Raw genomic sequence first — 13,513 nt, forward strand, 5'->3', positions numbered from 1 at the left:
ACTATTTTCTGTACCAGGGAGTAGTCGTTCCAGTCCCTCTAGAGCAGTGGTCTCCAAACTATGTCCCATGGAATGGATGCCAACGTTGGTCCGCAGAGGGATCTCATTTTTAAAAGGTATCAGTCAGGAGAAGAGTACAAAGTAATTTCCAAGGCATTAGATATACCATGGAACACAGTGAAGTCATCATCAAGTGCAGAAAATACGGTGCAACAGTGACATTACCAAGAACTGGATGTCCCTCCAAAATTGATGAAAAGATGAGAAGAAAACAGGTCTGGGAGGCTGCCAAGAGGCCTACAGAAACATTAAAAGAGCTGCAGAGATATCTGGCAAGTACTGGCTGTGTGGTACATATGATAACAATCTCCCGTATTCTTCATATGTCTGGCCTATGGGGTAGAGTGGCAAGACGGAAAGCTTTTCTTACAAAGAAAAGCGTTCAAGCCTGGGTAAATATTGCAAAAACACATCTGAAGCATGTGGGAAAATGTGTTCTGGTCTGTTGAAACCAAGGTTTAACTTTTTGGTCATAATTCCAAAAGATATGTCTGGCAAAAATTCAGCACTGCACATCACCAGAAAAGCACCATACCCACAGTGAAGCATGGTGGTGGCAGCATCATGATTTTGGGCTGTTTTTCTTCAGGTGGAACTGGGGCCTTAGTCAAGGTAGAGGGAATTATGAACAGTTCCAAATACCAATCAATATTCTTACAAAACCTTCAGGCTTTTGCTAGAAAGATGAACTACATCTTTCAGCATGCCAACGACCCAAAGCATACATCCAAATCAACAAAGGAATGGCTTCACCAGAAGAAGATTAAAGTTTTGGAATGGCCCAGCCAGAGCCCAGGCCCGAATCCAATCGAAAATCTGTGGGGTGATCTGAAAAGGGCTGTGCACAGGAGATGTCCTTGCAACCTGACAGATTTGGAGTGTTTTTGCAAAGAGGAGTGGGCAAATATTGCCAAGTCAAGATGTGCCATGCTGATAGACTCATACCCAAAAAGACTGAGTGCTGGAATCAAATCAAACTTAAAGTTGCAGGATGCTGTGCCAATGTACAGTGTGGCTGTATCTGTGTAGTCAGTTTGTCCAGCACATCCACCACCCAGCCCTGCAGTGTTTGATAGCAGGTTTCAGCAGAAGCCTTTGTCAATCAAGAAGGGCTGGGCAGGTGACGTGGTGGCCAAACTGTCTACGGAAGCTTCAGGCACGCTGTGCATTGGTACAGCGCCCTGTAACTGCAAGCTGGGTGGTTCTGTTCTTGGTGTGGTCAATTTGAATACCGTTTGTTTTTTCTGTGGAAGTTCCTGCTGGTGTAGACCTTTGTTTTTTTTTTATATTTTAACAATATGTATAGTTATGTGCTTTCCATCTATAGGATGTTAGCTTAGTGAGGGTTAGGGGAATAATCTGCTGGTTAATAATATTTTTGGTAAGGTCTTTGTTATGGGTCCATGTTAGACCATACAGTCCTTTATAGCCAGCTTTATTGTTAAGTGGTAATAGGAAAATATATGCTGACAAAGAGTTGTTTTAAGCTTGTTATACAGTACATGTGTGTAATAAAATATAAGTAAAAACATGAACTAGATAAATGGTAGAAAAAAATTTACTTTAGTAAAACCTTTTACAAAACATGGGTTCTGCCTCATCTTGAATATGCAGTTCAGTTTTGGTCACCGATCCTCAGAATAGACATTTTTGAATTAGAAAGAGTTCAGCCATGGGCAATAAAATGATTAAGGGGGTTGGAAGATCAATTACATAGATTACAGATATTCAGTCTGAAGAAAAGGTGCTTTGGAGGGGGGGATATGATTACATTGTACAAATGCAGTATATCAAAGGGGACTTCAGTAACTGTAATAAACTGTTTACTCTAAGGTCCCTGAAGTGAACATGTGGCCACAATTTGAGGTTAGAAGAAAAGGAGGTTTAACCTTAGATTGCAGAAGGGTTCTTTAGTGTTAGAGCAGTAAAAATGTGTAACTTCCTCCCCCAGGACTGGGCACTAGCTGAGAACAACTTCAAAAACTTTTAGATGTTTTCCTCAGGAAGCAGAATATACAGGGCTATGGGAATTGGAGAATAAAACTCAACCACGCATACACATAGGTTGAATTGTTGCATGTGGTATGTTTTGATTTGCACTGTATATATTTAACTTGAGTAAATATAACATGGTGCGAAAGTGACTCTTGCTTTTTATAATGCTTATGACTTTTAAAAAACGTGTAGCAGTGTTAGCAAAGTCTTGTGTCCTTTAATACAAATGTCTATTACATCTTGTGTTTTAGGGTCGTCTCCTCAATTTGAGCTGTTCAACTATTCCTACGTTTGTACTTTCAATCACAGCCACTACAGAGGTAAGTTGTAAGCTTGTGTCTTATTGCACTGTGCTAAAAAATAAAATAGAGGTCAGTGTGGAAAACTGCAAACTGTTATAAAATATTAACTCTCATTACACTTAAAGTAACAATATTTATTGTATAGTGTTGCCAACAACCACACACATTTAAAAATTCATAATTTGCTCCTGCACAGCTGACAGCTGTTATTAAAAATGTATATAAAAATGTTTCTTGATGAATTAATAAAGTAGATAAAAAAAGTCTCTAAGAATTGCTTAACTAAAAGATGACGTGGAAGCAGGCGACGCCCACTAGAGGAAGGAGCCTGACCGTGGCTTGGAGTGGGAGCTCAATGTGAGGGCTCCCAACTCCCAAGCACCTCCAGTGTCCTGCCGAGAAGGGGAGAGATGTGCGGGAAGCCCTGGAGAGACTAACCGGGGAGAGGGGGGCTTGCCTGGCGGGGTACATGGATCAAGGACCTCTGGGAGTGGCGGCCATCACGACAGGTCTTCCTGTGCTCTCAGCCCAGCGCTGTGTGTTCCCCGGAGCTCAGTGGACTCCGGGCGATGAGGTGATCTGCCTCAAGGGAGCTCTGGGAGGCAGAGGAGCTGGCCGGCGTTTCTTGGAGTAAGGGAGGCGCCGACTCTCTTCCTCCTGCACACAAGACCGTGGCAGCTGGAGACACGCGGAAAAGGGCTGGGTGACCCCAACTGAAAGGGATTTTTGCTTCTAATGACCACTGGTAGGTTTCAGCTTCCCCGTTGAGCTCAAGAGACCGTGTTCTGGAAGGAAGAAATTAGCATGCACACACAGGTTTCCAGAAGACAATCTGAATCTTTATTCGTAGATTCTTCTTATATTGTAACAAAGAAAACCATACATTAGGATTTCGCTGGATACTTGTCAAGGCTGTGAACGTGAGATTTCTCAGACCTTGAAATCAGTTACAAGTAACCAACAGTTATTTTCCCATGGGACAGAAGTATTTGACTTTTAACTATATCATAGCAGAAACAAATGCTGTTAATACAAAGAAATAAGTGGATACTTTCCCTGCCTCTACCAAGGCTAAGCTAAAATAAAAAACAAAAGAATATTGTGAGTACAGTTCTATAATACATACACAGCTTTTACATGCACGTCTTCATATTTTCATTAACTCATTCTGGGCATAATACAAAAAAAATTAATCAAAATGGAATACAAGAAACAAAATGGATGGGAACAAGGAACACACATTTCCCTTCAATCCCCTCTTAAATCATTATTTACATATATGATTTTTATTCCCCCTTATACAATATAGTTCCTTTACTGCTTCTTTTTGTATTTGGCTAGATAACTGTGGTACTCCTTAGGTTTTGATTCAATAGGGCAGTCTGTTCCTGAATCTCCTCTGCATACATGGTCATATCTACTCCTTTATTCATAAGCCTCTTCACACAGGGAATCACGCAATACACTATCAGGGCTATGAGTATCAGGGTGACTACAATAATCACTCCTATCTGTGCTAATACTTGTGTCCATCCCTTGAGCCACCCAAAATATTGATCCCGTGGGTCAGTGATCCCTGAATTCCTTTTCAATTCTTCCGACAGATCAGACAGTTTTTTTTATAGCCATAGTGACCTTCCCATTTGGTCCAGTGTTGTCTGAGATGTAGGTACAGCAAGTACATGTTCCTTTTATCATTGCACACACACCACCCTTTTCTGCAAGCATCATATCTAAGGCCATACGATTTTGGAAGGTCATAGCGGAATCCGCTTCCAACTGCTCCGCTATCCCCTTCAATGCGTCCCTGGTGTAGTTGACAAACCTCTGCTGATTGTAATATATATAATTTATCCAATTTATATTCTTGTTGATGGTAATGATTGAAATGATTGACTCAAAACCCGCTTTGACCTGGTCCCTGGCTTTAAACTCATCCGGGACCCCTCTTGGAACCCCTATAACATCTATATAAACATGTGGGTCAAAGTTACCCATCGGGGCCTCCCTCTTGTGCCTCTGGGTGCTTCCTGCTATATCTCCAGGGATCTCAGAAAAAATTTCACTAAAGATATGCAGGGGCATAATAGCTTTGGCCAAAGCACATTCACCAGAGCACTCCTTCTCCAATCTAGACCTGATCTTACCATCACTACAAATCCAGTAGATATCACCTAAAGATTGTGTCTGATTCTGTAAAAGTCTAGATGAAATGTTGCTGTATGTGTGACAAAGACCTTTTGTAAAATTTTTCAAACTTCCCTTTCTTGCCACTCCTCTATAGCAGGTATAATTCCCTGGGTAAATTTGCAAGCCTTCGCCTGGTTTGGGGTTTTTGATGATTATGGGATACTTTGCTTTCCAGGTTTTACAGGAAGCATTTTTGTTATGTGTTCCTGTAAAAAGACTTAGGAAACATTCTTCAACATCTTCAGGAAGGTTTAATGGCACTGTTCCCACATGGGGTCTGGCTGCTCCACAGACATAACAATTAGACTTGTTGTGCTACAGGGCACTGTACCTCATCCATTCTAACCAAAGATTTACATCTAAAAATCCCGTCTCCGCTGCCACGGTATCTTCGAAAGAAGGATCAGCGATGGCAATCATATCCTTAAAAGTACTGATGTGTGGCTTCAGGGGATTATAATCATTGTTAATATGCATGTCTTGTATTTTAAATTTCCCCCTTGTGCCCGATATATCCCCTTTCCAGTATAACCCAAATACATACATTCCCGAATCACTAGGGCTGGGATTTTCTATGGTAAGCGTGTATTTGGCATTGGGCTTGGTAAGAGTCATTCTGTTTATGAGGGATTTTCTGTTCTTGTCTTTCTTATTTATGGCCGTGTCAGGTTTGTATCTCCAGTCAGTTCCTATGTTTTATTCCACTGCTCCTCAATAATCACAGTTACTCTCCCAATAATCATCAGTTACACAGATGTAACCTATTCCCTCCCTCTTGTGTGTCCTTTTCCTGCTACTCTCTTCATTCCCTCTTTCTGTGAGGTTTCCATAAGTGAAGGAAAAGGTAGCAACATGGGTGTTAGAACAATCGAACCACAATGTAGTAATCTTTCCCTCTCTGGTAATAGCAATCTGTGGTTTCTGTGCTGGTATATTTGTTTCTCTTTTGGTCCTAGTGTGTATTGGGTGTGCGGTTTCTGAGGTATTATTATCATTGTTATTGTGACTACATATAACCTGAACAGCACTTGGATCCTCTGGAGAGTATATGCAGTTAGTCACTATTTATAATGGGGTAAACACAAAAAAATTTAATCACTCCCAGCAGAATCCATAGTTTGCCAGAGTCCTTGGCTAATAGAATGCTCATCTTGATTATTTTCAGAGACTTTGCTACCGACTTCACTCACTCTTTGAGGATTTGTCACCTGCTTCACCTCCTTTAATAGGCAGCACCTTGTCCTGGTCCTCTCCTGTGCCTGTGTCTGTCTTTGGCCACCTTAACTCTTTTCACCCGGCTGGCATGGATCCAGGCTTGCTGACCTTCTACTAGGACAGCGGTCCTAGTTACTGTGATCACTCTGGTTTCTGGTCCGAATGGGTATCCGGATCTTCTGTTCTGGGCTAGCTGCTTGACCACTTACGATATCACCAACCTGGAAGGGATGTGTAGGTACCTGTGGAGAAAAAGAGAGAGGTGCGAGCAACATTTCTTTCAACTATATTCAAAGTTTCAATCAATTTACGGACATACACTTCCCTGATCTTATCCAAATCTCCTGCCTCTAGGGTTAATGGTGATCTAGCCCAGGGGGTAGGGAATGGTCTTTTTATTAGAGTTTCAAAAGGTGAATATCCTGTGGTTTTACTAGGTGTCATTCTAATCTCTGCAAGGATAACAAGGAGCATCTTTGTTCAATTTGCAAAGGTGTTCCTAGTTGCTTTCCTTAGTTTATCCTTTATGGTCCTGTTCATTTTTTCTACTATCCCTGAACTTTGTGGATAATAAAAAATATGAAATTTCTATTTTATCCTAAGGGCTTTTACCAGGGCCTGACATATTTTAAATACAAAAGCTGGGCCATTGTTTGAACTGATCTATAGAGGGCACCCCCATCTAGGAATAATTTCCTGTGTGAAAATACGGATAACTCTCTGGGCATCTTCCTTTGTAGTCTTGAAACCTTCTATCCACTTAGAAAACACATCCAAAATTACCAAAAAATATTCTTGCTTCTTTCCTATCTTTGACATGTGTGTAAAATCAACTTGAAAATGTGTAAAAAGAATAATAGTAGATGCTCATGTTTAGACTTATTTGGTATGTTTGGATTATCACGGATGCAAACAATGCATCTGGATACAAAACCCTTCACTAATTTGGGGAGGCCTGCAATGTAAAAATCTTGTAATAAAACTTCACAGGTGTTTTGCCAGCCCCTGTGTCCTACCCCATAGTAGTGTTCTATGAATAGGGGAGCACTGGCTGCAGGGATGCATGGCTTCCCCTCTTTGAGAAAGAGACCTTTCTCATCTTTTATTAAATCTTCCCCCTTTAATCCTAACAGAGCATTAAGAATGGGAGCAGGGTCTGAGGTGGCTGACACATATTTTATACTGAGATTAGGATTGGACAAAAGAATGACCTTATAGCTGCTCAGCCTTTGGGAGGACATGTGCTGAGTATATTTTTTAGCAAAATAGCTACATTATGTGTAGTGTGCAATGTCGTTGGGTGTTCTAAGGTGAATGACATGGACATTTCCACAGCCATAACGCAAGATGCTAACACTTTGAGACATGCAGGCATAGCTTGGACCTGAATTGGTACCACTTTTGAAAAAAAAGCTACAGGGCGAAGTCTGCCTCCGTGCTCTTGGGCGAGTACACCAGACATGGTCTTACAATTGTCCCTTGCATACACATGAAACATTTTTACATAGTCAGGGAGGCCAGGGGCGGTTACCATTGCATTTTTCAAATACACATATGCATCAACCATATCATCTGACCATTTGATAATTTCTGACATTTCCTGGGTTGTAGCTTGTCTCAACAAGTTGTCATAATAGGAACAGTCAGGTATTCACTGGCGACAGTAACCAATGGCTCCAAAAAAGGAGAGCATGTCTTTCTTGGTTTGTGGACTGGCAAGATTCAGGAGAGCCACAGCTCTCTTTGGACTGACTTTCCTTTCCCCCTTTGTAAGCACAAAACCCAGATATTCAACACTTGTTTTACACCATTGTAGTTTTTTCTCTGACTCTGTGTCCACTCTCAAAAAGACATTTCAACAAACTCTCCACATCCCTCAGGCCGGCCTCCTTAGTGGGACTGCAGAGGCAGATGTTATCTGCGTACTGCAGCAGGACTGAATCATTTACACCAGGTCATCTAGTGGTTAAACCAAAAATGGGCTGTGTCTCTGTGTCAACAGGGACGCTAAAAAATGCATTTGCTAAGTCAATTACTGAAAAACATTCAGCATCAGACGGTATGGCTGTAAAAAGAGATGGCACTTCAGGCCCCACCGGGTGGTATCAACCAGTGAGTCAATAATCAGTCTTCCTGTGTAAAATTCCTGTTTTTACATGTCTTCTTTAGATACGCTAATGTACCTCCCAGTGTAACAGTGGTCTTGGGACAATGTTTTGTAATACGGTCAATGTCTTCTACTTCCAAACATTTAATTATTAATGTGTCCCCTACTGTGAGAAATGGATATTGCTTGGTCAGTGTCGCCACCTTGTGTCTGGTTCTATCTGCCGGTCCGGGGCTAGGGCCTTTTATCATAGCCATATGAAAAGTGTCATTATCTCCTGTTCTCGGGACAGACATATGGCTTTTCACCTGTGTAAGATCTCTGAGTGTGGGTAAAGCCCAGTCTTCACACACATCAGAGATCTTACAAGGAGGAGTTGTATACCTGTTCGGAGTGCGGGAAATGTTTTCCAGAGAAGCCCTTTTCTTCATATATGACAAAGATCTCATACGGGGGAAAAGCCATATTGGGGACAAGAGGGTGAGTGAGAGTGGCAAAAGTACTAAGATTAACATATTGCATGGGAACTGAACTGTATGTATTGAACTATATGTTTAAAGTGAGGAGGGGTGCACCCAGGGGGTCTTAGAGGAAAATCAGAAGGAGGACAATGCAAAACCGATAAAGACCTAAAAGAAGAGGACCCGGGTAGATGAGTTTGGAAGTGGGCGGAGAGAAAAAGGAAGAAAAGAACTGAGAGGGGGATACCCATGGAAGACAACAAATTTTGATATCAAATAAAAAATAGCCCCCCCAAACCAGAACTGCGGAAAATTGAAATAGTCCCTGACAGCATGAAAAACAAAGTATCAAAGGGAGGAGGGACTAAGGCTTCCCAAACAGGGTCAAATAAAAAATATATACCCTCACAGGAGAAACAGACTTCAGAGAGACAACAGGGAATAAGTGTAAGAGGTGAGAGGGAAAACGTCGGAACGTTCCAGACTGTCCCTGGGAATAGCTAACAGCAGTCAACATATGGAAGAAGGGAATATGGATAAAGTAGAACAACAAGAGGAGAGCTCACAGATGCCTACTAAAGCAGAAATAGCAGAAATGTTTAAAGGACTCGCAAGATCCCTAAAACAGGAACTGGCGAAATTACACAAAGACCTGAGGCAAATATTATCAAGGGTGGAGGAGAAGGAAGAAAAAAAAAAAGATAAGCATGCCTAAATTATACAGAAATTAGAAAAATGGGCGATGGAAATGAGAAAAGAACAAAGAAATCTGTTATATAAATTGGAAGACCAGGAGAATAGGGATAGGAGATGCAATCTAAGGATACGAGGCTTTCCAGAGATCTCCCAAGGAGAAGATTTGACGGGAATAATAACAAGAATGCTGAACACTATAATGGATAGAACTATTACAGAGCCTCTTAAAATGGAGGGAGTATATAGAATAGGAAAATATATACAAGAAGATGGGAAGGAAAAGCCAAGAGATGTAATAGTGCAATTCCATAATTTTCGGGATAAAGAAGAGCTATGGAAGAAGATAAAAGGAAGAGCAATAATAAAATATGGAGCAATAAATATACAGATCTTTGCTGATTTAGTAGCGGAAACATTATTAAGAAGGAGAACTTTGAAACCATTATTGGAACAGATGAGAAAACAGAATGTTCGATATAGTTGGGGGTTTCCAGCGTGTTTGATCGGATGGAGAAATGGACATTCAGCAAGACTGAGTTTCCCTGAAGATCTGAGAGACTTCTGTGAGAGACTTGATATACAGAAAATAAATATCCCTGGTTGGGAGGAAGAAGGAGAAATGTGGGCTAAGGAAAATGAGGGGTGGCAGGTAGCTCTAAGGAGAAATAGAGAGTAGTAATAGTAAAGAGGAATAAGATGGGAGGGAGGGGAGTTCTCTCCTTTTTTTTTTTTTTCCCTCTCTCTCCCTCCATTTCTGCCTCTCTCTTATGATTTTTGAAGTTTACTAGAGTATGGCAGGACATGGAGAAGGAGACACACTTATTGGGGAAAAGTTCATGAGTCAGAGTTTCACCTAAAAGCGGAATCAAAGGTAAGGGTTAGGATCACAAATGATTCATAGGCAAAATGTAAGCCTAAAGGGAGATTGGGGGGGGCAGGGGGAGAGGAGTGGAGGAGGGTAGGTGGGTGAGTGGGGGGGAAGGGTATGGGGGGGCTGAGTTGGCAACCCGAAATTATGCAGGAAAATAGGAGTCATATTATTCTGGAGAAATTATGGAGGACGAAGAAGGTAAAGGGAAGAAAGGGAGAGTAAGGAGACAGGAGAAGGATGAGAGGAGGTGAGAAAAAGAGAAGAATGGAAGAGATTCACTTTGTGACTTATAATGTCAAAGGTTTAAATAGCCCAGGGAAGAGATTTAAGATATGTAAATAACTTCAGCATAGACTCTCTTCAGTGGTGTTCCTACACACCTTGTACAAGAAACAAATGTGAAGCTACAATCCAGATATTATCCAGAGTGGTATTATGCAGATTCCCCAATTAAACGTGCAAAGGGAGTGGCAATAGGATTTGCAAAAAATATAAGGTTTAAGTTGGAAGAGAGATTGGTAGATCCGGAAGGGAGATTCCTTTTCTTGAAAGGAAAACTACAGGAAATAGAATACATTAGCAAAGATTTATTGACTGAATAAGAATCCTGAGTTATTCTTAAAAAATATTCTGAGGAAATTAATGGATTTCAAAAAAGAGGAATCGATTGTGGCTGGAGATTTTAATTTGTATATGGATCCCCAAATGGATGTGGCCTCTCCGGTGATGAGAGATAGTAGTAGATCTCTGAAAAACTTGAAAAAAATGTTATTTCAATGTTAACGCGTAGATATTTGGATAATTAAACATATTAAGGAAAGAGACTACACTTTACTCTCATGTACATGAGATGTATTCAAGATTGGATTACATACTGTTGGACCATAGGCTTATTGAGTCTCTGGTCAAAGTAAACATAGAAGTTATGTAAATTTCTGACCATGCCCCTGTTACAATGCAATTGCTATGGGGGAAAGAACCGAGAGGAGGAAAATTATGGAGGTTGAATGAGTCACTTCTCCAGGAGCAAGAGACGGAGTGGAAAGTTAAGAAGGAAATAGAGCAATTCTTTGAAGAAATTGACTCTGAGGAAGTGTCGGTAGCTACGGTGTGGGAGGCACATAAGGTCTATATGAGAAGTATTTTAATAGCAATAGAAGCAAAAAAGAAGGAAAGAAGAGAAAAAGTAAGTACACTCTTAAGGAAACTCTGTGAATTAGAGCAGACACATAAAAATAGAGTAACAAAAGAGGTCATGCTGAAAAAGCATTTGATAGAGTAAATTGGGGATGTATGTTAGACACCTTAGAAGTCATAGGCATGGGACCTAGAATGAGAGAATGGATTAGGAAATTATATAGCCAACCCTCGGCAGCAATAATGGTAAATAGGGAATTATCCGAGTACATTGGGATGAAGAATGGAACAAGACAGGGATGCCCTTTGTACCCATGTACTGTCTTTGGAATCTCTTTTGGCTACCATCAGGAATAATGTAGATATAAAAGAAATTTTGGGTAGGAGAAATTGAGTATAAGGTGGCAACTTATGCAGATGACATGTTGTTCTATGTAGGAAATCCGAGGATAACATTACCAAACTTAATTAAATCTTTAAAATAATATGGAGAGATGTCAAACTTAAAAATTAACCCAACTAAAACAGAGATCTTAAATATAAACCTTACAAATAGAGAGAAAAAAATGTTACAGGAGGAATTCCCTTTTATTTGGAGAGAAAGAGATCTAAAATATTTGGGTATAAAACTTACTGTATCTATTTGTATAGATTAAATTATATCCCACTATTAAACGAGATTAAGGACAAAGTAAAGAAATTAGGAAGAGGATTTCAGTCATGGATTGGTCGGATAAACTTGATAAAAATGGTAATCATTCCCAAAATTCTATATAAATTTCAAATAATACCAATTAAGCTCCCAGAGGCATATTTTAGAATAATTAAAAAAATTATAACATTTATATGGAGAAATAAGAAGCCCAGAATAAGCTATGAAATCTTAAGTAGATATAAAGGAAAAGGCGGACTGGGGGTACCAGATATGAAGAGATACTATAATTCAGTAATATTGGCAAGAATTTTTGATTGGACACATAATGCACAGGGGAAAAGTTGGGTAAACATAGAAAATACATTAAGTCACACGAATTTAAGTATAATCATTTGGTTACCTCCTCAATTTAGAGGAGTAAAAGATAGCACAAGTTTGTCTAAACTTAATTTTTTGAGAGTTTGGGACACTTTACACAAAGGGGGTGGGAATTTAATTCATTGTTAATGCCCCTAGGATCTACAGAGTTTTTTCCTCCAGGTAAAGAGTATTACAGGGAATTGGATAAAGAAGAAAGATGTTCAATTAAAAGATATAATGGTGGGAGAAGAATTGTGTCCACTTAGTGAACTGGAAAGTAAGAGGGATATATTTACGAGAATGGATGAATGGCTGTATGGTCAGCTTAAACATTTTGTAGGTAGTCTCCCAATAGCATTAAGAAAAAAAGAATGTTGGAACCCCTTTGAGCACTTATTAGATATAAGAGGAGATGGGAAGCACGGGATCACTAAAATATCTAAAATTCTCACAGGTTTAATCACGGCTAAAAGGCCACTATTTATAGAGAAGTAGGAAAGGGATTTAGAAGTAATAATTGATGAGGGAAAACAAAAGAAAATATATAGTTTAATTCACGGGAATGTAAATATAAAGGAAATGGAAATGAATTATAAGTGTTTAGTAAGATGGTATATTACACCGAATGTAGCGCATAGAATACGTGGAGACAACTCACCTTTATGTTGGTGGGGATGTGGAGAGAGAGGTACAATGATACACTTATGGTGGGAGTGTCACAAAATTCAAGAATACTGGAAGGGCATAGTGAGTATAATTCAGGAAATAACAGAGGTAAATATCCCTAAGGACCCTGAGACTTGCCTTCTTTTTGGTACCGAATTTTTGGTTAAAAAATATTAAAAAACTGGATTATTGTATTATTTAAATGCAGCGAAGGGACTGATACCCAAGTTTTGGAAGAAACAACAGTCACAGAAAATAAAGGATTGGGTAGAAAGAGTGTAGAAGATATATAGAATGGAGGAACTTTACCATATGGAGGAAGATAAAATGGAGGTATTTTGTACAAGTTGGGAAAAGTGGGTACAGTTTAAAAATTCAGAGGTATACCTAGAATATGTAAAATAAGGAAAAGAAGGGAAAGGGGATAAATATAGTACAGTATAATACCAGTAATAGCTAGGGTTCAGGATTTCTACAATGAAGTTAAAAATGCATAATCAAATGGTGGGGGGAATAGGTAAGGGGAGGGGTAAAAGGTCACCAAGATTAAGGTTATTTCTGGGGAGTGTTATGACAGAAATGTGTAATGTATACTGTCTGTTTTATTAGCTTTGTACATTAATATGGTGATTTGAAAACCATAAAATATTTAAATTAAAAAAAAAACTAAAAGATGACCACTGGTTAAAAATTAATATAAGGACTCTGTGAATAAAGAAGTAAAAATATACAGCTACTAAGTATTCCCTTGCTGTTTGAAAGCATAAAGCCGGAAAAGAAGCACATACAGATCCATAG

At 39.6% G+C, this 13,513-nt stretch overlaps 1 protein-coding gene across 3 annotated transcripts in view; it reads left to right on the forward strand.

The window, feature by feature from the left end:
* LOC149462135 (S-adenosylhomocysteine hydrolase-like protein 1) overlaps positions 1 to 13,513 on the forward strand; it is a 461,588-nt gene that overhangs the window by 372,357 nt on the left and 75,718 nt on the right. For all 3 annotated transcript variants that reach the window (XM_089677371.1, XM_089677372.1, XM_089677373.1), the window contains exon 14: positions 2,307 to 2,375. In XM_089677371.1, the coding sequence (XP_089533497.1) occupies positions 2,307 to 2,375 (69 nt within the window). The remainder of the gene's footprint in view (positions 1 to 2,306; positions 2,376 to 13,513) is intronic.

Source organism: Staurois parvus, unplaced genomic scaffold (genome assembly GCF_062004578.1).
Source record: "Staurois parvus isolate SC_StPar_1 unplaced genomic scaffold, SC_StPar_1.0 ptg000185l, whole genome shotgun sequence".
Taxonomy (NCBI): domain Eukaryota; kingdom Metazoa; phylum Chordata; class Amphibia; order Anura; family Ranidae; genus Staurois; species Staurois parvus.